This window comes from Desmodus rotundus, chromosome 2, assembly GCF_022682495.2.
Source record: "Desmodus rotundus isolate HL8 chromosome 2, HLdesRot8A.1, whole genome shotgun sequence".
NCBI lineage: Eukaryota > Metazoa > Chordata > Mammalia > Chiroptera > Phyllostomidae > Desmodus > Desmodus rotundus.
The window spans coordinates 103265514-103292162 of record NC_071388.1 but is presented as its reverse complement, the minus strand read 5'-3'; the positions used below and the strand labels follow the sequence as shown (position 1 = coordinate 103292162).

The 26649-nt window shown below is 36.1% G+C and overlaps 2 protein-coding genes across 15 annotated transcripts in view; both read left to right on the top strand.

The window, feature by feature from the left end:
* The window catches only part of FYTTD1 (forty-two-three domain containing 1), a 28109-nt gene extending 17808 nt beyond the window's left edge, over window positions 1–10301 (top strand). Inside the window, exons 4-9 of the mRNA XM_024578056.4 lie at window positions 906–1018; window positions 2826–2922; window positions 3327–3388; window positions 4844–4918; window positions 5955–6081; window positions 7759–10301. Coding sequence (XP_024433824.1) covers window positions 906–1018; window positions 2826–2922; window positions 3327–3388; window positions 4844–4918; window positions 5955–6081; window positions 7759–7857 — 573 coding nt within the window. The 3' untranslated portion in view covers window positions 7858–10301. The remainder of the gene's footprint in view (window positions 1–905; window positions 1019–2825; window positions 2923–3326; window positions 3389–4843; window positions 4919–5954; window positions 6082–7758) is intronic.
* Window positions 10302–15606: 5305 nt separating this feature from the next.
* The window catches only part of LRCH3 (leucine rich repeats and calponin homology domain containing 3), a 144221-nt gene continuing 133178 nt past the window's right edge, over window positions 15607–26649 (top strand). For 4 of the 14 annotated variants that reach the window (XM_045185982.3, XM_024578226.4, XM_045185976.3 and 1 more), the window contains exon 1: window positions 16061–18326. In XM_045185982.3, the coding sequence (XP_045041917.2) occupies window positions 17939–18326 (388 nt within the window). In that variant the 5' untranslated portion in view covers window positions 16061–17938. Of the gene's footprint in view, window positions 18327–26649 lie in introns of all 14 variants that reach the window. The other 10 variants (XM_045185981.3, XM_045185983.3, XM_045185977.3 and 7 more) reach the window with 7 other exon arrangements.

Below are 26649 nucleotides of genomic sequence, written 5' to 3'. Positions count from 1 at the left end.
AATAACTGTGATTATAATACGGCAGGTGCTTTGAAGGAAAATAACGTGACAACAGCATCATGGAAGGAGCTTTCACATTTATCTATAAAAAGGTTCTTGGTGGTGGTATTACAGACAAAATACAAAGCTTGAAATGAGCCATTAGTCTGATTTCATAGCATTTCTCTTATATTCTTGATAATTCTTTATCCCTGTTTTTATATTTATTTCCTTGCCACGAAAATGAAGACTTTCATAATTTTTGCAGGTTTTAGTCTATCTGATATTTATGAAGTAGGTTACATATGCTTAAAATATAAGGAAATTCAGATTAAGATATAGCTCATATTGTTAATGACTTTTGAAACAACCTCATGGAAAACAGAGAAACCTGAATTAGGCTTTAATGACGGATTGAATTTATATATGTGGAGAGATAAGAAGTGAACATTTCATGTGTTTATTTTCTGTGGCATTGAATATTTTTTATTTTTTTCCTCTGTAACCATTTCTACTCAGTTTTCTGTGCTATTAAAACCTCTTTTTTTCTCTTTCACACATTTGTTTTGGAACTTGCCCCTCTTACCCTTTACTTGATGTAAAAAAACCATGTTTATATAAATGATTCCCTAATTTACATGTCTGGCTTTTATTCTCTTGAGCTCCAGGCCTATATATCTCCATCATCTATGCATGTCCCAGAGCATTTCAAACTGAACAGAGCCAAAATAGAAAAAAATCATTTTTTTGTCCAAATTCTCCTTTAATTGCAAGTATTTTGAATATAATGTGATTGTCTTTTCAGTCACTTAGACTGGAAATATTCAAGTCATTTTAGCCTGTCCATTCTGCCTCAGAAATGCTTATTGTAATAAAGTATATAGCAAAAAACAATCTGATTAACATAGTTTCTTGCCTTCTGAAAGAATATAGAACGATATTTTCCAGCGTTAAAAAGGAAGGCAAACCTTCTGAGACAAAACGAAGTGCAGAGAAAACCAGTTACAGTTCTCAAGAGACCTAACCAGTTAAATAGAAAGTAAGTACTCAAATATAAGACAATAGTATGTTACCCTGCATAATTAAAGATATACTTCTTGCCTAAGTGTTCAAAGGAATGGATTTTTAGTGATTCTTATAGTTATCTGGTCATTCTCAAGACATATATTAGGGATGTCTATCTGATCATCTAACATGTAAGTATTTACAGATAATTTTTCATATTTCTTAGACCCACTGTTATTGATGAATTTAACTAATTACAAACTTTTTTTAAAAAATCACTCTGCTGCTTTTATCTCTCTTGAGATATTGAATACACTTGCAAAAGGTGACTGTTTTCATAAAAATACCTCAGCTGGAATTGTTCAAAATTGGGAATTCTGAAAGCTGAATTTGTTTTTCAGTCTCAAGGCCTCTTAATAGAACAATGTATGCTGTTTGTGGAAAAAGCAAACTAGAAAGAATTCTGTATGAATGCTTCTTAAGCTGAGATTATTTTTATATTAATTTGAAAGCCTGTAAGAAAACCCCAAAAATTATGTCTTATTGTTATGGCATTCTGTTCTTTGTAAGGATAAAGTGGGCACAAAAGAAGTTGACAAGCTGTGAAGTTTCCCTCTATTTCAGTTTCAAATACTATATATTCCTCTTTTATAGGTGATAATTCAAAACAAGAAAAAAAAACAACCCTGAAATAAAGTCTTTGTATAAATAGAATGGCTGGAATTGCCATTTTACTTAAATACTATCTTTCTCTTTTGAAAATTTTTTTTAAGATTTTATTTATTTTTTAGAGATAAGGGAAGAGAGGGAGAGAAACATCAATGTATGAGAGAAACATCTATCGGTTGCCTCTTGCATGCTCCCAACTGGGGACCTGGCCTGCAACCCAGGCATGTGCCCTGACTGGGAATTGAACCCACAGCCTTTCAGTTTGCAGGATGATGCCCAACACACTGAGCTACACCAGCCAAGGCTGAAAGACATTTGATAGTACCTTTTGGAAAAGGGGGACTTTTCAAACAATAACTTGTCAATTATATGACCCATTAACAAGTCTATGTTTATTGGGCTATCCAGGGAAATTTTGTATTTGAGCCTCTGTAAGTAAGGTTAGAGGTAATGTTAGGCAATATTTAATTAAGCATTTATTTATAAAAATAAATAAGTAGATAAATGTTTGTTTTCTATATTACCAACTTTCTGTAGAAATTAGAAAGGAATTGCTAATGGTCAGGTCAAACATAATTGAGAGTAGTACATTGTTCTCAGTGTGAAGGAGCGAGTTGTGATAGATGTAAGTTTTTCTGTGATTTATGTTACTATATAAAAGTTCCCAGATGAAAAGGAAAACTGGAAAAGACACTATTTTTCAAGATTTTCTTTATATTTTTGGTTCCCAGCCAGTCTCATTATGATGTGCCTAGGTATGATTTTCTGTGTACTAATCCTGCAAATAAATCTTTACTTGCATCTTCCACCAAATTTAAGAAATAGCATTAAAAATGTTGCTTTATAAGGTCTTCAGAAGAGATCTTTTATGTTTGAATATTAGAGAGTTGATAAGATAACTCTATTTGCAAGATAAATTAGCTCAAAATTAACCAAATTGTTATGTAATATGTTACAGAGGGAGATATTTCTAAATCAAATCTCTATAGCTTCATGTAAATAAGGAAATAATTCAGAGTCTTTATATTTAGTGGACCTCACATTATCAACCTATGAATTTAATTAACTATTTTTGTGTATTGTTTTCTCAGGATGTTTGAAAATTGTTAAATGGCTCAGACTGTTCATTCATATGTGTGGTTTTGTTTTTGTTTTTGTTTTTGTTTTTCCAGAAATAACATTCCAACCAATTATACCAGGAGTGGAAATAAATTAAGTCACCAGAAAGACACTCGTCAGGCAACCTTTCTTTTCAGAAGAGGCCTAAAGGTACAAAAAAACCCTTGGTGATGTTTTCTTTTTACCCAAACAAAGGATCCTGAGCATCCATTTTTAGTTCCTCAGTCATAGGAATGGCCCATGGTTGAGGTTGGGGTTGGGTTTGGTTATGGAGAACATGACATTACATTAGTTCCTCCCCACCCCCACCCCCAAAACTCTCTTTTTGTCTTCCATAGCAACATCTTATAAAACCTTAACATGTTATTTAGGAATAAACCTGTTTTTACTACTTATGATGCAGAACCCCAACAAAGAGGTGTTGCCAGAATAGGCACATGCCCCTCCTATATTCATACACGTATCACACTGGGTTATAAAGTTTGGAGGATAGCTCTTTGGAATTCAAATCCTCTGCTTTTTGTGGGATCTACTGCTTTTTTTTTTCCCTTCAGGTTCAGGCCCAGGTGAACACAGAACAACTGCTAGACGATGTAGTAGCAAAGAGAACTCGTCAGTAAGTTTCAATTTGTTTTTCAAGATGTCATTTCAAAACTCCCAGAATATTAGCGACCCAAACTACTTTGTGCCCTAGTCTAAAAGAAATTAAATGAGACCCAAAGTAAATTAACCATTGAGCCTGAAATAAATGAATCCATTTTTTTCTCCCCCGCCCAAAACTTGTATTTTCATGTTGGTATGTAAGAGTTTTAGCACCGAATACCTTGCTCTATGTTTAATTTTTTTATTGCCTGATTATTCTACTTTAATGAAATAGTCCTTTATTTTCTGTAATTGCTTCTATACAAATGAATCTATTCAGCAAATAAATAGAAGAAAATCCAGAAGAGCTTTTAGAAAATTTGTGATCCCTTAAAAACATTAGAATATTTTCCCTTTTCACATATTTTACCCCCTTACCCCTATTAAGGTTGTTTTTTTTTAATGTCTTTTTTTGTCTGTTAGAATTGCATTTCCGAAGTATGAGTTGTAACATTCTAATTCCATCAATATGGTCAGGTTTTCAGATTAAATTATTTAAAATTATGGCTACGTTTTGGAAAACAAAACATACAAAACAGGGTCATGGTCCAGATATGATGCTAACTAAATTGGGGCATGATTTTGAGCAATCAGAGTATAAGAAAGGGAACCATTTGAACTTGATACTAGCAGTATTCTTTTGCACAGGTTCATGACATTGGAAATGATAAGGAAGAAATGATAATCATAGCCTATTTGCTTCTACATGAACAATGTTTATATAATTGTAATATAAATGCTGTTCGTTTTGAACTTTGAGAATCAACCTATGGAACAAAGCACAAAATTCTTAATTTGGTAACAATATAATATAAATGTCAAATTCTAACTGACATAAATATAAAAGTAGAACTGATAAAAAGTGGGAGAAAAGGTGGAAGGAAGGAATAGAGGTACTACTACTATTCTTTTATACTAAATGGGGAGGGGATGGTGTCAAGAGATACTACTGAAAGATATTTAAGTATATTTGAAGTTATAATGGGAGTAAAATAGTGATACCGCCATCAAAGCATTTAGAGTTAGGAAGGGAAACTAAAGAATAGTGTGCTGAGCTAAATCATAATCATAGTAAGATATTATAGAAGCATCTTGTTTAGTGAACTGGAGTAACCAGCAAGCAGTAAAAACAGGAAAGGTTAAAAGTACTGCCTCTAAGGAGCAAGAAGGGGAAAATAGTGGGGTGAAGGACTGTTGCTTTTCATTAAAATCATTTTTATTATTCGATATTTTAAATGTGTATATGTTTGTTATACTGGAAAATATTTAATACATTATTAAAGCATTGATTTCTTACACCCAAGTTGTTGTATTTCTGAAAACCTAAGAAAAAGTAGTATCTACTTTGAAATGTATGTTTTTTTATGTTTAATACGCTATAGGATTTATAAACTTTATTCTAATGCAGTTTCTGGTTTTTTGAAACTAGGTGGCGGACTTCCACCACGAATGGAGGAATTTTGACTGTATCCATTGATAACCCTGGAGCAGTGCAGTGTCCAGTGTAAGTCTTTTCTTTATTTTACAGAAATTATAACTTCTCAGTATATAAGATAATAGAAAAGTATTGGACTTCTGCTCAGAGTATGATGTCCAAATTAGAATAAACTGAGACAAGGATAAAGGTGATACTTGAGGTACAATATAGAAAATAGTGTAGCATAAAGTTAAAAGCAAAAGCTCCCTTGATTCCTAGTTCTATAGCCTCAAAATAACCACTTTTAATAATTTCACCTTTTTTAATCCTCTCCTGAGGATATGTTTATTAATTTTCAAGAGAGAGAGAGAAACATCGATGTGAGAAAGAAACATCGATTGTTTGCCTCTCCTACACGTCCCAACCAGGGATCAAACCTGCGGCCTAGGTACATGCTCTGACTGGGGATTGAACCCACAATCTTTTGGTGTATGGGACAACACTCAACCAACTGAGCCAACCGGCCACAGCAACAATTTTATATTTTTATTTTAAAGTTGGTATAGCTATAACAAATAATATATAATCTATTTTTATGTATAATAATAAGGGAAAACTATACCTGCTTGTTCCCTTCTCCTCTTCCAGTATATTTTGAACATTATTTTTTAATTATCTTCCTTTAGAAGTCTTTATAGGGTGTTCTTTTATCTAGATAACCTTAATTTTGTTAACCATTCCATTATATTTATTGCATTATAAACTTTCTACGTTTATGGTGTTTTTCCTCTAGCCATTGTAATGATTGAAATGAAAAGAATGTAAGATAGGTCTTTAATGAGACTTCAGAGGTTGTTTTATTTTAGTAGAAGATCAAGACTTGGAAATCAGCAATCATTCCAAGTTGTTGAAAAGTTTATAGTTCTACTTAAAGAGGTATTACATTTTAGTCTCTAAATTAGTCAGTTAAGAACCATGTGCTTTTTTTTGAGAACACAAATAAGAGTTGCCCTAACACATTTGAACATGTGTATAAGTCAGATGTCCTTATGTACTAAATTATTTATTTTTCTTCTTTTGATTATTAAGCTGGTCTAATTTCATTTTAATTTTTTTCTAATAGAACTCAGAAACCACGATTAACTCGTACTGCTGTACCCTCATTCTTGACAAAGCGGGAGCAATCGGATGTAAAGAAAGTTCCTAAAGGTGTTCCCCTACAATTTGACATAAATAGTGTTGGAAAACAGGTAAATTTTTCCCCTTGTATTTCTTTGGGTCATTCACTAAGAATATTTTAGTTAACAAAACAAAATGATTGAATAAGGTGTCCTAAGTCTCCTCAACCCTAGGAATCCACTGATCTATTCATTTTCTGTCTCTACAGATTTGCCTATTTTGGACATTTCATATTAATGGAATCATATAATATGTGCTCTTTTGTGACTGGCTTCTTTTTCTTAGAATAGTATTTTCAAGGTTCCCTCATCGTGTATCAATATTTCATTTCTTTTTATTACTGAATAATGTTCCATCATATGGATATACCATAGTTTATTTATCAGTTGATAGACATTTGTGTTTCCATTCTTTGGCTATTATGAATAATACACCTCAGAACCTTTACAGGTTTTTATATGAACTTATGTTTTCATTTCTCCTTGGTAAATACCTAAGAATGGAATTGTTAGGTCACCTCTAACTCAATGTTTAACCTTTTGAGGAACTGCCAGGCTGTTTTCCAAAGAAGTGGCTACACTATTTTACCTTGCTACCAGCATGTATGAGGGTTCTGAATTTCTCCACATCCTCACCAACACTTGATACTGCATATCATTTGATTATAGCCACCCAAATGTGTATGAAGTGGTATAGCTCACTGTGGTTTTGATAATTTTCGTAATAACCTAGGATCTTGTGATTTTGCTAAAATTCACTTAATATTTATAATTTTGTAGATTCCTTAGGGTTTTCTGTGTAAACAATCATGTCATCCTCCAAATTCATTTCCAGCCTTTAGACCTTTTCTTTTTCTTCTTTATTATAATGGCTAGGACCTTCAGTACAATGCTGAATAGAAGTGGTGAGAGCATGTATTCCTCCTGCCTTGTCCCCAGGCTTGAGAAGAAAGCATTAAATGTTTCATCATTGAGTATGATGTTAGCACTAGGTTTGTGTAGATTTCCTTTGTCAGATTTAGGGAATTCCTTTCTATTCATAATTTGCTGAGAATTTTTATCATGCGTGGGTGTTGGATTTTGTCAAATGCTTTGTTTGTATATATTGACATAAAAATCTGCAGAATTTAAGATATGAAGTAAGACAGAAATTTGACCAAATTAATTTTGCTTATTTTTACTTTATTTTGTCCTTGCTACTTTCCTTTCAGAAATGATGAATATAATTTGGTTGTGCTTTCTGTTCATCAAAAACCAGATATTGATTTGATTTGATTTTGAATTCACAGAAATTCAAGAACTCAGAAATTCAGGAAAATTTATTTGAAAATATTCACAAGACTAACCAACTATACTTTTATCAGAGATATCACTAGAGTTGGTAGCAATATTTGCAGAGACTAAAAATAATTCAGGGAGAGAAATCTTTGGGTGTATGACTTGTAGTCATTATAGTATGTGTTTTATGTAGTGAATAATGTAGGCGGTATAGTACTGAGGGGAGATTCTGAGTCACACTTCCTAGTTTAAACTCTGGAGCTGTGCAAGTAGGCAAGTAAACTAACTTCTCTAAAAGTCACTAAATTTGCCTGTTTTGAATGGTTTTTTGTTAGAATTAGAGTTCATACACATAAATTTCAGGAAATGCTAGTTATTGTTACTATGAATTACCATTATGATCACATTGTTCCAAAGTAAATAAGGCTTACAGTCAAGTTGTTAATTTTTGTTTTGTTTTACTTTCTCTAGACAGGAATGACTTTGAATGAGCGATTTGGGATCCTGAAGGAACAAAGAGCCACTCTCACATTCAGCAAAGGTGGAAGCCGCTTTGTAACTGTGGGATAGAACCCATGTTTAAAGGGACTTTTGAGTGATGACTCTGTTAAAAAAGTTGAATTGCTTGAAGAGTTCATCACAGAAATTCAAGAAACTTTATTTCAAAATATTCACAAGGCTAAATACTCTTATTTTTATTTTTGAATTTTTTTAACATGTATAAATAATGCCCTGAAAGAATAACAGGGAATATGCCTTTCTGTTCTTAAAGATTTCTTGGTTGACCCAGACAGAACAATTTGCTGTTTGACTTCTTTGGTTCCTCATACAGCAGAAAGAAGACAGAAAGACAGAAATTGATTATTTTTGTGATAGCGGTACTTAGGATCTCATCTCCTTTGCCCATTTTTTATACTTTGCCATGGTAAATCTTGGTCTTCAGAAATATGAGTAGGCCCCTTGGTTACCATCACTTATCCTTTAATAGTGTTGATGTAATAAGTGCAGTTGACTTTTCTTCACTAGTGATATTTAAAAAATTAGAATTGCACTTTTGGGTTTTAAGATTTATGGAAATATCTGAAACTTAGTTCATTTTTCAGATAGTGTTAGGTTAATGCTCCAGAGTTTTAAATCTTTAAAGTTGAAATTTTAAAAAGATATGTGACTCTAGGCATTAGTCTCAGTTTAAAAATGTTGCTGTTTAAAGGCCATAAATGCATGTTTACAGAATTAACTAATAGAGCCTTGAAGGAGAAAGCCCAATGTAAAAATCTGACAATTTGCATAAGTAAATGAAGAAAGCATGAGGGGAAGTAGCAGGTTGAAGACAGGTTACTGAGGTGATAAACTTTAAAACCCTGGTCATAGGTTTGGATTTAGTGTGGTCTTGAGTCTAGTGTTCGCAAAGAATTCTTCAAGTGTATTTAGAAAAATTGTAATTATTAAAATGGTTTGAGTCCCTTAGATATTTTGATAGTAAAATTAATAGCCATAAAGTCCTATACTTTTCTTATTTGAAAAGTTGAACTTTATAGACATTGAAGCTTGTTAAATTAAACAGTATACAGCTCCAAAAACAAAAATATACTTGAATATGTCACGAAGAAAAAAATGTGAAATGATAATAGAGTTATGTTGTAACCTTTTTTATACCTTTCACTCTGACTACTTGTATAAAGTTGAGGCATTTGTGGTGAGAAAAAGATTATTTCCTGCCATATTCTGGAGGGATGGGAAGAGTTAGTCGTCAGTTGTGCCAAGCTAGTGCTAAGAGTCCTCAGATGGTTGTATACTGTAAGTTACAGTATAATGCCAAAATGCAGCAAAATATTCATTTACAAGTTTGGTCATGTTGAAGCTTAACCTTTTGATTTGCTATAATGTTAAATCCTCTAAGTAGGTGCTAGCTTCCCTGGAGTATAATTAGTGTTGATTTCTCTGTTAAGAAAAAAAAGAAGGCATTAAGTTATGGCTCCTGTCAGCCTTGCATTGTATACTAGACTTCATTATTGTCTCCTACGGTTACTTGGTTTATGCTAGCCACAGGAAGCTATCAAAACCAGTTTCATGCTTCTACCAAAGAATTAAATCTGATCCTTAATATCTGGCATTTTGCCAGTAAATCTATTGATGTTGGATTATCGGAAGCTGGTCATACAATTTGAAAATAAACTCATCTCTCTTTAGGCCAAGGGCTCACTCACTGTAAAACATTTTTGCAAGTACAAATGCTTAGATACGATCCATGACCAATACATTTTAGACTGGTTTAGAATTACTGGTAGTTTATTTTAAAGCAGAGGAAAAACAACTGAGCATGAGTTTGCTGTCTTTAGAACAGTTTGTGAAAATATGGTATAAAGATGTTTTCATTTTCTTATTTTAAATATACAGAACTATTATTAATGTATTTTTTTGGAAAACATTAAAATTGCCCCAAATATTAACATTAACTGCATTAAGCAACAACACAGTGTTTTTGGTATATTAAACTTTTGCTCTTCATGCATCTATAATTTCATTTCTTTTTAATATAAAATTTTGCTTTTGTTACAACTAAATTAAAATTTTCCAGTGCTAATGTGTTATATATAAATATAAGACTATGCTTTGTTGGAGGAAAATTTTCTTTCTTGGAATGTGGTTGTAGTCATCCTTATCAGTTCTTAAAATGTTTTTTTCAAAAACAAGATGTAACTAAAAATTTTCTTTGCATCAAGGTGTATGCAAAACATTGATGCAGTGCATCACAAAATGAAAGTTTATATTTAACGAGGAGAAGCTTTACACTGTACTTTCTGGTGTTTTTTGGAAAAGTTACATTTAGATATATTCTGAAGCTGTTAATTTTTAACAAATAAAATGTTACAGGTCTCAAATGATTTATTCTTAGCTGTAAAGATTATGTTGTGGTTTTTAGATTGTTCTATATAACAACAAACATTGTAGTGATTATATTTATAATTTTTAGATTTGAAACGCTACCTACCAATTAAATTGGTAAATCAAAACTGATATTGAATCCTGTTAACTGCATTTTAACATTTCCCCCCAACACTACCCCCAACAGGAAGTAGCCAGGGTGAGTTAAAATAGAAAATCAAAGGCACTGTCTGGGTAGCTTAGTTGGGTAGAGCATCATCCTGAATTGCCAAGGTTCAGGGTTCAGTCCGTGTCAGGGCATATACAAGAAGCAACCAATGAATGCATAAGTAAGTGGAACAACAAATAGATGTTTCTTTTATTCTCCTGCACACACACACACGCTAAAATAAATAAATTTTAATGTAAAATAAAATAGAAAGTCAAATTTATTTAAAATGCAGAATGTTAGCCTAGATGAGTGTTTAGAGATCACCCAGTTCAACCCCTCTATTTACATCTTAGTTAAGTGATATCCAGTGTTCCAAGACGTGTGTGCAGAATCTTTTTGAGGTTAGATCTTATTTTAAAGTATATTTTATTGATTATACAATTATAGTTGTCCAATTTTTTTAACCCCTTTATTGCCCTTTCACCCTGCAACCCCCCTCCCAACAGCATTCACTTCCTTAGTTCATGTTCATGGGTCATACATATAACTTCTTTGGCTTCTCCATTTCCCAGTACTCTTAACCTCCCCATCTATTTTATTTCTACCAATTATGCATCTTATTCCCTGTACCTTTCCCCCTATTCATCCCTCTCCCCTTCCCTGCTGATAACCCGCCATGTGATCTCCATTTCTGTGATTCTGTTCCTGTTCCAGTTGTTTGATTAGTTTGTTTTTGTTTTTTAGGTTTAGTTGATAGTTGTGAGTTTGTTGTTATTTTACTGTTCATAGTTTTGATCTTGTTTTTCTTACATAAGTGCCTTTAACATTTCATCTAATAAGGGCTTAGTGGTGGTGAGCTTCTTTAACTTGACTTTATCTGGGAAGCACTTTATCTGCCCTTCCATTCTAAATGATAGCTTTGCTGGATACACTAATCTTGGATGTAGGTCCTTGTCTTTCATGACTTGGAATACTTCTTTCCAGCCCCATTTCTTTTGAGAAATCAGCTGACAGTCTTATGGGAACTCCTTTGTAGGTAACTGTGTCCTTTTCTCTTGCTGCTTTTAAGATTTTCTCTTTATCTTTAAACTTGGGTAATTTAATTATAATGTGCCTTGGTGTGTTCCTCCTTGGGTCCAACAACTTTGGGACTGTCTGAACTTCCTGGACTTCCTGGAAGACTTATTTCCTTTGCCAAATTGGGGAAGTTTTCCTTCATGATTTTTTTCAAATAAGTTTTCAATTTCTTGTTCTTCCTCTTCTTCTGGCATCCCTATTATTTGGATGTTGGGACTTTAAAGTTGTACCAGAGGTTCCTAAACCTCTCAATTTTTTGAATTTTTGTTTCTTCATTCTGTTCTGCTTGAATGTTTATTTCTTCCTTCTGCTCCAAATTGTTGATTTGAATCCCAGTTTCCTTCCCTTCACTGTTTGTTCCCTGTATGTTTTTTACTTATTTCACTTTGCATAGCATTCACTTCTTCCTCTATTTTGCAACCATACTCAACCGTTTCTGTGAGCATCCTGATTACCAGTGTTTTGAACTCTGCATCTTGGTTATTTCTTCATTGCTTAGTTGTTTTTCTGGATTTTTGATCTATTCTTTCATTTGGGCCATACTTCTTTGTCTCGGCTAGCCTTAGGGATTCACAGGGTGGGACAACCCACATTGCTACATTGTGGTGCTGTGAGTATGGGAGGGGTCAGAGAGGGAACATTGCCACTTGCTGGGCTCTTGCCCTACTTTCAGTCATTTCTTCTGCTACTCACAAGCAAATTGGGCCTTCCTGGGGCTGATTCCCAAGTGGATGGGCTTCCGTACATTCTAGGACCCTGTGGATGTCTCAAACGGACTCTCCTGTGAGGCTGGGAGTTTCTCCCGCTGCCTCAGCCCCCACAGATTTTTACAGCCAGAGGCTTTGAGACTTTAGTTTCCCAAGCTGGAATCCTGGGTTGCATGATCTGTCTTGGTCTCTAATTGTCCCTCCTGTTTTATCTGCACTTGAATGTGGGACTGCCCGGTCTGCCAGCTGCCACCTTTTCTCACATCCTCTCCATCCCTCCTACCAGTCTGGATGAATGTTTCTTCTTTAACTCCTTGTTTATCTGACTTCCATACATTTCTATTTTCTGTCAGTTTTGGTTGTTTTTTGTTTTTTAATTGGTTGTTGTCCTTCTTTTTGTTGTTCAAGGAAGCAAAGCATATCTACCTATGCCTCCATCTTGGCCGGAATTCTGAGGTTAGATCTTTAATTCTTAGTTCATAATAAGCTACTCCTGTGAATTGGACACCCACAGAAAGTAGTGGAATGGTGTGAGGCTTGTCAGATATCTAAGAAATGGTAGTACTTTAGCATTTGTGGTATAGTAAGTAAATCTGCCTGTGGTGATTATGAGACTTCATTACGGTACTTTGGTATTTAAGTTATGTAGACAGACTTATTAGAAAAGACTAGTGTTCCTAATCAGACTATGTATTTTTTTCTAATAGGCATAAACTTCACCACATTTTTTTTACAAAAGGGCACTTCAAAAGCAGAAGAGAACATTTACTTTTAAACAAGATGACGAACAAGTGTCTTGTAAAAAAGAGAAGATCACGACATGAAGTTTTTCATTCAAATTTTTGAAGCACAACATAACCTAAGTTGTGCACTATTGCCTTAGGAAAAGGAAGGGGAACAATGAGGTGGTAAAGGAAGAAAGAGTCAACTCAATATCACACTTGAAGAACTAGAGTCAGTTCTGCTTAGCTTCAAGTTTACAAATATTCTTAAAAGAAGTTACACTCAATGTTCAAATTTATATAACTATAATCCCAATATAGTTCCTGTACTTGAGATGACTTGAGGCTACTGGCTCATCTGCCTCTGAGGTCCAGACTACCTAGTCACAGTTTTCAAATGGCAATTCTATGTTCCTATGTCTGTTCAGATTCTAAGGGAGCTTAGGTGTAGCTCATTGTCTTCTGGAAGGTTTACATCACAGGTGGCAAACACAAGGCCCAATCCAGCCCTCCACCTTGTTTTATCTGGCCCGGTACCTTGTTTCTACTTGGTGGCAGTGCCGAGCTCTTGCTTAACTGGTAAGGAGTAGTTACATTTATACAGTCCTAAAATTATATTCGGCCCTTTGAAAGCAACTTGCAAGGCTGATGTGTTCCCCCGGAGAAAATGAGTTTAACACCCCTGGTTTAGATTATTGCCACCACTCCATAGTCAAGCTGACTGACTTGTTTTTGCTCATTTGTATAATTCTAGTCTTGATAAAATATTTTTCCCATAAACACATGCAGTAATTCTAACAAAGGGGTTTTGCTTTTTTCTCAATGTAATGGTAACAGTAATGGAGACACCTGCATTAGAATCACAAACTATTCCTCAAAAAGTAGGTCAAACTACTAGAAAACGTCATTCAGGCATTGGATTTGCATAGCAATCTTGGGGAGGGGATAATAACTGTGAAATAAAAATATATGAAACATTCAAATGCTGAGCAAAGGGCCTATATTACTAAAAATGTCCAAAAATATCTATTATATTAAACATTCCAAAAACGCCTCATCTGTTGTTTTAAACTAAAGATTCTACTGGCTAACTCATACAATAATTTTGATTAATAACCTGAGAAGTTAAAGTCTTCAAAATGGCAAAAGCAAACATAGCATCACTCATTGGTACAGAATACCACAATTTTAATTATAAGCAAATCATAAAATAGTTCTGAGTATGAAGAAAACAGGCTTCATTGACCAATGGTTATTTTTTATTAGAATAGACATGTATATCATATTTTTCTGTCAATAGCTTTATAATTCACACAAAATACACAGTGTCAGGGTAATTTTTGTTTTTTTGTGGGGGGAATTTTTCTGTTTATTTACTATAAGGAGAGAAGAGTGAGGAAAAAATAGCTGACTTTGCACTAAAGAGAATTGATAACATACATTCTGAATTCAGGCAGTATTAGGGCAGAAAATGATTTCTGCATTCTGATCAGTATACCTTTGAACTTTCGTCAGAATTATATCATTGTTTTTTGCCACTGTAGAGAAATAAACATGTGATTTAAGCTTTCCTTTAAAGAAAGAGCTTTTTGCATAGATCAATTTGGAATTTGTCCCTTTTTAAAAACAATACCAATGAGCTGAGTCATTTACAACAAGAATTTTGGACTATAGTGGACCATAATAGGGATTTAGAGATTTGCTTATAAATTGTTGACTTCTAATGTCTTTTTATTCCCTGCTTTTATAGTTTATTATCTGAAGTCTTTTCAACATAAAGTTTGATAAAATAAGGTAATGTGATACCATTCTGGAACTGAAATTCCTTGTTCTTAATGTCTTCAGATGTTTAAAAATGAATAGAAATACTATTTCCTTAGTATATATGTGTTGAATTTATACATCCATTTTTCCCTGGTGAGAAGAAAAATCACATTGTCTAAATTTTCTCGTATAAGGCTTTAAGAAATCAATTATTAGTGCTTATTAAAGGAGTTAGAAAGGGAAGGACCAAACATTGACTATATTCAACAAACCAGTTTCTGTGCTTTACATTTGAAGAGATTGGAATTGATGAAGATTTTAACCCTACTGCTTTGAGTTTATAAATGTAGAGCCTTAAAGGAATGACTATATTTTTAGTGAGTAGAAAGGGAGAAAGGCTTTATTTCTATGTTGTGTAGAGAGATGTAGAGCTGGAGAGAACTATTAACACTGGAGTGAAACCTTTGCTCTAAACTTTAAGTCTATAAAACAGGAAGAAGCAGGGGCATTCTCTGTGTCTATTTCTAACATTAAATAACTCCCACTGCCTATTTTTCAACTGCTTCCAGACTACAGAGCAGTAGTGGAATAAACTATAGATCCCTGTAGCCCTTTTGCTCACAGCTTTTTTGCAACTGTGTCTCATCACTTTTATTCATCACTAGACTGATGAACTTCCCACAATGACTCTATTTCTTATATCTTGTTCTTGCAAGATGATCTTGTCACTTGCTTTATGAAGAATACTGAAGGAGTAGAATGAGAATTCCTTCATATTCTACCTTTCCTTTGTAAGTGAAACCTTAAGTCCTTCAAAGTCTGAAAAGTAAGTCCTTGATCTGTCTTCCAGCTTTACCTAGGACTTATTCTAGTATAATGGTATATATAGCACCTTCATTTTCCTCTTATCACAAGCCTTTCTTTTGGCCTTCAAATATTTACATACTTATTTTGTTCTCAAAAGTTGTAATTTTTTTTTTAAGATTTTACTTATGTATTTGTAGAAAAGGGAAGGGCAGAAGAAAGACCCAGAGAGAAACATCAGTTAGTTGGGACAGGATCAAATCTGCAACCCAGGCATGTGCCCAGACCAGGAAGTGAACCTGTGACCTTTTGCTTTGCAGAATGCCACCTAAGGAACTGAGCGACACTGCTCAGGGCTGTAATTCTTTTTTCTTTCCTCCCAACCTTCTTTCCTGTATTTGTACATAACCTCTGCTTTGTTAGTACATAACCCACCTTCTGTCTCTGCTTTTTTCTACTATTTTTTAACTCCTATTAATATTCTCTGCCCTGCCCTGGCTGGTATAACTCAGTGGATTGAGTGCTGGCTTGCAAACCAAGGGGTAGTGGTTCGATTCCCAGTCAGGGCACATGGGTTGCAGGCCACGTCCCCAGAGCAGGGACGTGTGAGACGCAACCACACATTGATGTTTCTCTCTCCCCTTCCTCTCTCTCTAAGAAAAGTAAACTTGGGGGGGGGAAAGGTTTGCCCATTAAGGAAAAAATATATATATATATATATTTATATATACACTTAGCCCTGAGTTACGGAAGATGATAGAGTTTAACATATTAAGGACCTTAAAATCGAAACATCAGTCTATAAAGCTGGCCAGAAATGCGGAGATGACAATTTGTATGGAATGTTGTTATAATGAGATGTACTGGTAGAAAGGAAGGTGGTCATATTACGGAGGACTTGTCAGGACAGTTTAGTGTAAATGTGGAAAGTAATAGGTAATCAAATATAGATGATATGTAGTCCATTTTAGAAAGATCTGGCAACTATACCTATAGTATTGTAGCATTAGCGTGGAATATATGATTATGCTTTTAGTCATTTTGGTTGATATACTGCATCTCTAAATATAAAATGAGATCCTGCTCTTAAATAGTTTAAAATCTTTTTAAGAGTAACAATTTTAGGAATACCAGAATAAAACCCAGTTCATGCATTGGATAAATGTTACTTGCCAGGAATAACAAATATCAATATATTACTTACATTGCAGTGACCCATGCTCATAAAGAACACTGATAATTGAATGTGAAACTTGTTGCTGAAGAACCTAATGTGTAGTCTTGAGTTCATAGAACAACTCTGAGTAGTCCTTACTAATCATCTGTGGCACTGAGATTAAACATTTTTCAATCTCTTCCAATTAGGAGTTGGGGAAATGCTAATCAAGGTTTCATGAAGATTTAGGCCTTGAATGATGTGTAGGATCTCTCCAACATTACTTTCTTATGTTTTCTGACATGATCTTTGGCCCATGGCGCTGGTGTTCTCCACATGTACCATTATAAATCATACCTGGGATTGGTCATTGCTGATCCTCCTCACAATCTGTAATATTACTCGCACCTTCCAGCCTACCTCATTTAATGCAGATTTGGTTCAAAACCTCAGCCATCCATGATAATAGATTCCTTTTCTCTGAATTCTGATTGATAATCATACCACCCCTACTCAGGCCTTTTTTGTGTCTTGTTTTCTAATTGTTCTGTCTGGATTCTATAAATACATTATAATCTCCTAGGAAAAGTGCTGTATCTGACAGCCTCTTCTATTTCCCACAGTAAATATTTGATGATTAATTGAATATTGGGGAAATTTACATGATATGGCAGTAATGGCTTAAATGTCCCCCCCCAAAACACCCAAGAATATGCTAGAATACAATGTAAGTGAAGTCTAATTGGTTTAAAATGTGATATTTTCCACTTTTTAGAAACTACATAGTTTCTTTTTTAAAAAACCATTTTCTCTCGTTCTACCTTTAATTTTCACGTTTAAATTATGGTCAGATCATTTTTTGGTCATTTTGGTCAGACCAAAATTTTAGACTTTAATGCTGTTTATGCTGCCTAAAATTTTGCCTAATGGGACAAGTACTATTTAAGATACTCATTTTAGTTTTGTTAAGAACTATTTCATAAAAGTGAAGGAGGGCTTACAATATATGTGTACAATCCTTCAGGTGAGACCTGTGGAGTTTGGGAGCCAGTCTAGTTTTTATTTTTCCATCAGGCAATAGTAGTGAATACATGCACAAGTCTCCATTTGGATCATTTGGTTTACAGAATAACAAGTTGGTCAATGTTTTACGTCGCATCCCAGCCAAAGTTTCAGGCAGCAAGTGTTAAGAAGCCTTGACTTAATGCTTACTCTAACCCTCCGAGTACTGAGGGAAGAAAGCTGGTGAGGAGTGTTGTCTGAAAGATATTTTTGCAGGGGCATTTTTAAAATGTACCTGGAGCCTAGAGGAGCAGTGGCTGCTCCAGATTTTTGTTTTATTTTCCTTTGAAAAAGTAGCGAGTGGAGGCAAGCGCCTAGATGCATGGAGGGGCACCACAGCCTTATCCATCAAGCAAACCGTCTGGGGTCTATAAATTTCTTTCCCCGCCCAACCATCAGGTCTGGCTGCGCATGCGCGGAGCCAGTGGGTCTGGTAGTTGTCTGGGAAATGGCGGCGGCGGGCTTGGTCGCTGTGGGTACAGCTGCAGAATATTCTGGCCCAGTAGCATCGGGGGGTAACCTTTCCGGTGTTAACTGTGGCTCAAGCTCTGGAGTAGGACCTGGTCCTGGCCCGGGCTCGTGGAGCCGCTCCCTTGATCGAGCGCTGGAAGAGGCGGCGGTTACCGGGGTGCTGAGCCTGAGCGGCCGGAAACTGAGGGAGTTTCCCCGGGGAGCGGCCAACCACGATCTGACGGACACCACCCGGGCGGGTGAGCGGGACTGGGAACATCCCTGCTGACGGGGGGCCCTGGGTGCGGCAGGAGGCCGCCCAAGCTGGTGGGGACCTCTCGGGTAGTTACTTCACTGTTCCCATAGTTCCTGGTCGGGAAGGGTAACGGGAGTAGGTGACTGCCCCTCTCTCCCCCCAACTCCGCCCCTGGGCCTACGGACCAGATCCCCAGCCGTGGGCGAGGCGGACGGCAGCATCTTTTGGGGAAGACCGTGGAGGATTGATGGGCGGTGGTTTACTCCTAGAAAATTAACTTCAGTCCCTGCTGAGATAGACCCTTGCCCCGCCCGGGTTTCTGCTAAGATCGGGGATTGTAGTGCGCTCTTAATTATATCTGAGTAGCGTTGGTCACTGTATGATCGGGAATATTTCGATCTCAGCGCTGGCGTTTTTTCGAGAGTTGTTTTTAACGTGAATCCAAACGCTGTAACTGCTTTCGCTGCCTTCATCTAGTTGACTTACCAAATGATCTTGTTAAAATAACTAGAGCCCACCCTCAGACTTCCACTTACTCGTGCCCCCTCTCTCCTCATGACCGCCCCCCCCAAGTAGAAAACTACTTCGAAAAGGTACAAAGGTTGCCTACCATATATGTATTTCATGCCTGTAAAAAACAAACATTTTGTTTTATACATACTTTTGAACACAGGAAAGGTAATAAGGAATTAGGTTTTCTTCGTTGTATAGAGAGAGCTGTTGGTAGAGAGCGATGTCTGTTGACTGAGGTGTTCACCATAATGTTTCTCTTGTGTTTAAAAAACAGCTCCTCGGGGGGTAGATTAAAAACTGAGTCTATTCGTGTTCTGCGCAAATACAAGGGAAAAAATCCCTTAAACAAGTTCGTGTAGTATAATTAAATATTTTATTTTCTTATAGTGTTTTTGCAACCGAAGAATGTATAGTATTTTGTGTCTAATTATTCCATTTTAATTCTTATTTTAAAATCTTGAACACATTCCTATGTTTGTGCACTCATTAAAGATTGATAAGTAGTACATTTGATTCACTCTTATTAGAAAAATAAACACAATGTTAAACTACTTCAGGAATCTTCTTTCCAAAGAAACTTTTGCTCTAGTGTAAAATGGAAGAAATTAAACGCCTACTTATTAAATCTAATCACTTTTTGGAACAGTTGTACTGAATATAGTTTGTATTTTTTAGTGAATGACATTAAAGTTAAACTTTACTGCTAAGGTAAATATGAACAGCCACTTGCCTTTTGCATGTGTTCTGATAGATTATATCTAAAATTGTCATTAATAGCCCATATTTTCTGATTCTCTTCGGGAAATAGCTATATATTTAGGGGATATAGCATAGCAGTTTCATATTGGTATGAGTCATTTCATATTACTACATTAAGCCTGAAGCTAAAGAACAAGTTGAGTACAGTAGTTTGTCTAGCTCATTATCTTACCTGCCTTTAAGCAGTTGTAAGACCAAAGTGTTTTGCCATTAAGAAATATTAACTAACAAAGAAAACCCATGGGCCTTTACGAAGACTTGTAAGTAATCCCAATGAACTTTTTCTTGTGCTCCGAATTTTGAATTTGTTATCCATGTTTATTTTATTATTTTAATAGTTTATATATAAACCATATTTTTGGTTGGTTGATATTTTATCTGGTGAAAAAGTGTAAATAGAAAAAATACAAAGTATTTTATGACCTATTATACTAAATTCATTTTAATATGTTAGAAATGTCACTTAGTAAGTGTAAGTCATTGGCAGACTTTGGTAAGTACAAAAACACTGCATTATTCTCTGAATCATTTTAAACAGATAATTTGATGTGCATAACATCATTTATTGAGTTTTAACTGTTTGCTATTCAGTGTGTTAGATGTCTTAAAATACATTGTCATGTTAAATGTGTAACAACCAATGGATTAAATATTATAATCCCCACTTCACATATGAGGAATTACTTACAGTAAGGAATTAATTACAGTGAGGAATCATTCAGAGAAAGTCCTATTAACTAGTAGTGGTAGAATTTCAGCTGAGGTCCATCTAATTCTTTTCTCTCCAATTTACTCATAGCCTAGTCTCTTATGTACAGACAATTACTACCATTCAATTTTTACAGATAGTGAAACGAAGGCTTGGAGAGAGAAGATAATTTGCTCAAGGACTTGTAGCTAAATGCCAGGGAAGGTGGTATTAACTAGTTCTTGAGAGTTGGAGGTAGTTCTAAACTATAGTCTGCCTATTACACTAGGAACTTTTGAAACTGGAAAAGTTGGCAGTTGTGCTGCCTGTCACTACCAGAACCAGTAAGTAGAGACAAAGATTGAATCTTGATGGGCGCTTTATTCAGATGCTGGCATTTTGAGAAGACGGCGGGTTATGTACCCTCAAAAACAGTCTTAATATCTCATTTCATGCTGACCTTTTTATAAGGAGAAGAAAGGGTAGGTGAGGGGTTTGGGAAAAAGCTTAATTGGATCAGAGTTGCAGTCCATTGGTGATTTTCCTAGTACTTCTTTATCTTTAATCAACAATTCTTTATCTGTGTAATGGACTTCCTTCCCTAGAATACAGTGGCTCAGATACCATCTCCATTGCTTGCAGACCCCCTGGGGCACAAAGGTTGTCAACCTCTTTGGAGTCACTTGGTCATACATTCCAGTTCCTGGAATAGCTTTCCACATGCATTAGTCACTAAAGCCTATCAATTATGACTGAAGCTAAAATCTTTAACTCTTGAGTTCCCCTATCACTCTGGTGAAGCCAGACCCAATTTATGTTAGCTAAAATGTTTTGGTTAGACCCTACAGGAAATTTAAAGCCAAGAAAATTATTTGAAAATTATCAAAGTTGCCACACATTTTATTCTTTCATAATGTATAGAATGTATCTGGTAGAGCTGCTGTCCTTCAAGAGTGTACATTCTAAGAAACAGCACAACCCTGGCCTGGTAGCTAGCTCAGTTGGTTAGAGCTTCATCCCAATATGCCAAGTTTGCGGGTTTGATCCCCAGTCTGGGCACATATAAGAAACAACCAAACAAATGAGTGGAACAGTAAATTGATGTATCTTTCTCTTCCTTCTCTCTCTCTCTCTCTCTCAAAGAAAAGAAACAATCCATATTACCCATACTGTTTATAATTTGACATGGCTAGAATTCATCATGGAACATTTTCTGGTGGTTTTCCTTTCCTGTTTGTTTTAAAAGGTAGCGCTTTAGGGAAAACAAAAAGGGAAATACTTGTTTGGGAATGAGGGACTTTGATTCAATGGACAAGGAAAATCTTAGGAGAAATCACAGAAGACTTTGGGGTCAGAAAGGATGTAGCTTTGTTTGGGGTAGGAAGAAATGAGAAGGAAAGCCATTCCAGGTGCTGATGGACATGCAAACAGTCTTAGAGTGTAGGGCACAACAGATAATTTTGCTAGTCCATCTCATGCATACCCCTTTCATCTGATAACAATACTGCAGTTTTCCTAGGGAACCACCCCTCTCAGTTATATTGATCCCACTCTGACACAAGGGTGTGCATGTAGTTCAGGCCTAGCTGATCTATGTTGTCCATCCCTCTGGCCAGAGTGATTGTGCAGAGAAGGGTGTATTTTCCAATCAGCCCACATGAGTGTTAATTCTGAATTTTTTATTCAGACTGTTGAGAAAAGGGGTTGCTGGGAGCATAGAATGTGATCCTGGAGCTTGCCAGTAAATGGAAAGCAGAGCCAAAAGAAAGAGTGAAGCCAAGTTCTAATGATAGTATTTGAGCCTTTGGATCTGTATATACCTTTGGATCAATAGCCAGTTGGTGCTAACCTTGGACTTTCAAATTATGCAAACTAATAAATTCCCTTTTCTGTTTAATTTGAGTAGCATTTTTGGATACAGAATAAGAGTCCTGACTAATACAGTGAGACTACTCTTGATAATGTTGTAGTGAGGCCAGTTTGGTCAGAATAAATGGTTGGATTAGGGAGTATTAGACCTACCATTTGCTTATGAGGTAGCTAGATTGATGATAGGTTTGAAGACAGGCTATTCAACATTCATTCATTCAACAAACATTTATTTACTAAGGGATTTTGGCAGGCTTAAATATACACAGGACCAAGACACTCCCTCCTTTCAAAGAACTAAGGGGGCCCTCGCTGGTGTGGCTCAGTGGATTGAGTGCCGGTTTGTGAAACAAAGGGTCGCTGGTTCGATTCGCAGTCAGGGCAGATGCCTGGATTGTAGGCCAGATTCTCCGGGGCCGGGTGCATGGGAGGCAACCACACATTGATGTTTCTCTCCCTCTGTTTCTCCCTCCCTTCCCCTCTGTCTAAGAATAAATAAATAAAATCTAAAAGAAAAAAATCATAAAGAAGAGTTTACCTGATTTGGGTCAGGAACTCTTCATAAAAAAAAAAAGAAAGAATTTAAGGGGTCAATGGAGGAATAAATAGATGTAAAGATTAGTTGTCTAATAGCAAAATTAATGTTAGGCATTATGCTAGGTAATATAGGGGAAACAAAAATAAAAGGTTTCTACTCTTTAAACATAAAATCTAGTAATCTGGTTAGGTGGCTATGATAATCCTAAACTATCAGGGAATGAAAAACAGATTGTGCTAGAAAATAAAATACAAATGCTGTTTGGATTTATTGTTTTTTTAAAAAAACAGTATATCAAAGATGACTGAGCTATTGGAACCTGGATGACTAGGAAGATGGTAATGCTACTGATAATAACAGTAGCTAACACTTATTGAGCTGTTAGCATATTCCAGGTATTGTACGTGAAACTGTATGTATAAAACATACACATACAACAACCATATGAGTTGTAAGTACTATTTTCAACCCAATTTTACATACAAAAAAATGGAGACAAAGTCTGATCAAGGTTTCTCAGCTAATTGTTAGTGACAGAACTGGGATTCAAATTCAGATACATATGATCATAAAATACGTGTTTTTGATCACAAGCCATACCAATGAAGAAGTTTGGTACACATATACATAATTTCTCTGGTTTACTTGGTACCTTTAAGAGGCTAGTAGCACATCTAGTTAATCGTGTACTGCAAATAAAATTTTAAATTTGGAACTTAAAGAGTGAAGTCAGGGCTACAGCATAAATTTGAGAGAGTCACAGTGAAGAGTTTGAGATGCTTGGAGAAAGAAATGTGGAGAGTGGAAAAGCTGGTCACTGACAACCATGGAGTACACCAGCAGTTAAAGGAGCAAGAAGAGGAATCAACCTGAGAAAAAAGTTTCGTGACTAGGCCTGTACTATTGATAGAATTCTGAGAATCCTAAAACTGAAGGAACAATAGTAACTACCTGAGTTATTTCACAAATGAGCAGTCTCGAAAGAGGTTAAATGATGTATTTGAGATTATATAGTGTGATGCTTTTTCACAGAAGGAAAATAAATCTCATCTGAATGGAAGACAGGCTACTCAAAACAAGAAACCAAGGACTCAGCTTGGAAGGAAGCAGAAGGGGGAGGCTAACATTGCACACACAAAAAAAAGAATAAGAAAAATTGATATGTAGTGGGTGAGCCAAGGTAATGCAGTCCTATTGAAGCCATGAGAATTGAGACTTTCAGTAAATGGATCCTTATTTCCTAGGTAAAGAATGAGGATTGCTAAAAGACCAGTTAATTTTTCAAGGAAGCAGTTTGTAACCCACAAAATTATGGTTTCGTTAGTCTTGGAAATATATACTGACTGGAGTGCCAGATCTTAAGTGGAAGTATATTTTTCTTGGATCCTATTTATGTATTTTTTTGTATCAAACACAATAAATGTACTATGAAATCTTCTAGAGTAGTGCTATCCAGTATGGTAGCTACTAGCCTTAGGTGGTTATTAAAATAAGTTAAAAATTTAAAATTTGGTTCTTCAGTAGCACTAGCCACATTTCAAGTGCTCAGTAGCCACCTGTGTCATACTGGACAGAGCACTAGATAGATCTGCTGTCTGTCATACAGGCCAGCATAGATAATAGAACCCTTCTGTCATTGCAGAGAGTTTTATTGGACAGTAATGTTGAGGTATGCAGTCTTGAATAGAAATTTTCTCCTACATTATTTTATAAAATAATACTTCTTTTGGCATTGTTTTTCTATATCCATGAAAAATAAGCCACCATGGGGACTATATTTGAAAACATTATTAAATCATGGTTGAGAAGGCAGAGGCAAAGGGAAGAGGTGGCAGCAAATGGAAGCCCCATCATAATTAAAAGGTCCTTGCTAGCATCTTAGGGTCAGGAATGATACTTAATTTTTTATTTTAGAAATAAAATCTAGTTAACAGTGACTGCCATTTAGGCATGTCATCTTTGTTAATAGAGGTATTGACTATATATTTGATACATTTACCATCCACTGATACCATGTGTTCGAATACAGAGAATGTGTTAAGAGCCTTGGAAATGAGAAAGGAGAAAACAAAAACTGTTTTGATTACTCAGACTAGTTCAACTTAGTAAACTTTAAACAATACTCCTTCTGATATTAGGTGTTAAACACGATCAGTACAGTGTAGAAAGTTATAAAGAAGACACTAAATACCATTTATAATTCCACTTACCAGAGGTAACTAATAGTAAACAATGGGTTAGTAAACAATGGGTTGAAATATCCTAAAGTTTTTTCATGAATATACACATCCTTTTTTCAAGTCAAAATGGGATCACACAAAGGCTGTTTTATCTTTTTTTTTTTTTTTTTTTGAACTACGTGAGAGACTATCAGGAAATAGAGATCTGTAGCATTATTTTCAATAATTTACCCTATTGGTGCACATTGGGATTTTCATCTTTCACTATTACAAATGATATTGCTGAGAATGGTTTAGTATGTATGTCTTTGCAAACTTGTCTATTTCTTTAGGATAAATTACTAGAAATATAATTGATTATTTAAAAGATATGCACAATTATAATGTGTTTTTATTTAATTTTTTAAATTATGTTTTATTGATTATGCTATTACAGTTGTGCTATTTTCCTCCCTTACCCCTGTCTACCCAGCACCCCCCACTCCCTCAGGCAATCCCCACACCATTGTTCATGTCCATGGGTCATGCATGTAAGTTCTTTGGCTACTCCATCTACTGTACTGTACTTTACATCCCCATGGCTATTCTGTAACTACCTGGTAGTGTGGCCTCATGTAGTAGGTGTGTCCTGTATGGTCCAGTGGCACAGCCTCCCCTATCACCCAAGCTGGGTACTCGAGGTGCAACCTCCTTGTGGGCTGAGTACACCCTCTTCTTGTAATTGGGCCTTGGTTGCTATTGGCAGATCAATGGGAGGGATTTACAAAGGCCAGGTAACTGCTAGTATTGGCAGTGACCACTGATCACCAACCTCCAACCTGTGAGGAGTATCAGCTCTGCAGGGGTAGGGTGGTGGTGCTCCATCATGGTCTGTAGCTGTCCACTGAGTACACTGGCCCTGAGGTTGCCTGGGTGGTGCAGGCCAAGATCAGCCCCCACCTGTGTTTTGTCTGGGGCCACCCTGCCTGAGCTATATAGTAATCTGAGATGGTTGCTACTTGTCCTGGGCTTAGAGATTCCCAGGTGAAGCCAAGCTGTGAATCTAGGCTCACTGCTGCTAGTGCTGGACCTGGAGCTCACTGAGGCCAGCTGTTGCTTTTCTTTGAGAGGATTTAGGAAGTTATGCAGCATCAGCCAAGACCAGCCAAGAACAGCTGTTCATATGGAAAAGCAACTTGGGTAGGCCCCTAAGTTCAGTGGGGCAGAGTCTCTGGGAATCTCCAAGGTTGGTCAAACAATGTTAGCCAGGTTGATGGAGTCTCAGATGACACCAGCTTGACAGTTCTGTGGCTCTGTGGGGGAGGGTTTAGAAAAGGGACAATGGCTCTGCTCACCTTGATGCCAGACACTTCAGTTTTTCCCTGTATGCCACTGGTGCCTTTCAGTCTGCTACTCCGGTGCTGAAGCTCAGAAGGAGTGAGTCTTAGTAGGTGAGTCCATGTGTGGGTTCTTAAGAAGAACTGCTTGGGGCTCCAGAAGTTTCTTCCACTGACTCAATTCCTGCTGGGTTTTTCTTTTTTTTTCTTTTCTTTTTTTTTTTTTTTTGTAGCCAGAAGTTATGGGGACTTATCTTCCTGGCACTAGAATCCTGCACTGGGGCACCGGGGGTGGGGTCTGGGACTCCTTTCTCCTGGATATCCCTCCTGATTTTTTATCCACCACACAAGTGGGGCGGGAGTGGCAGGGGCAGACCAGCCTGTTCCTCATCTGCGCCTCTACCACCAGTCTGGATAGATGTGGTTTCTATTCTGTAGTTGTCAGACTCCATTCAGCTGGATTT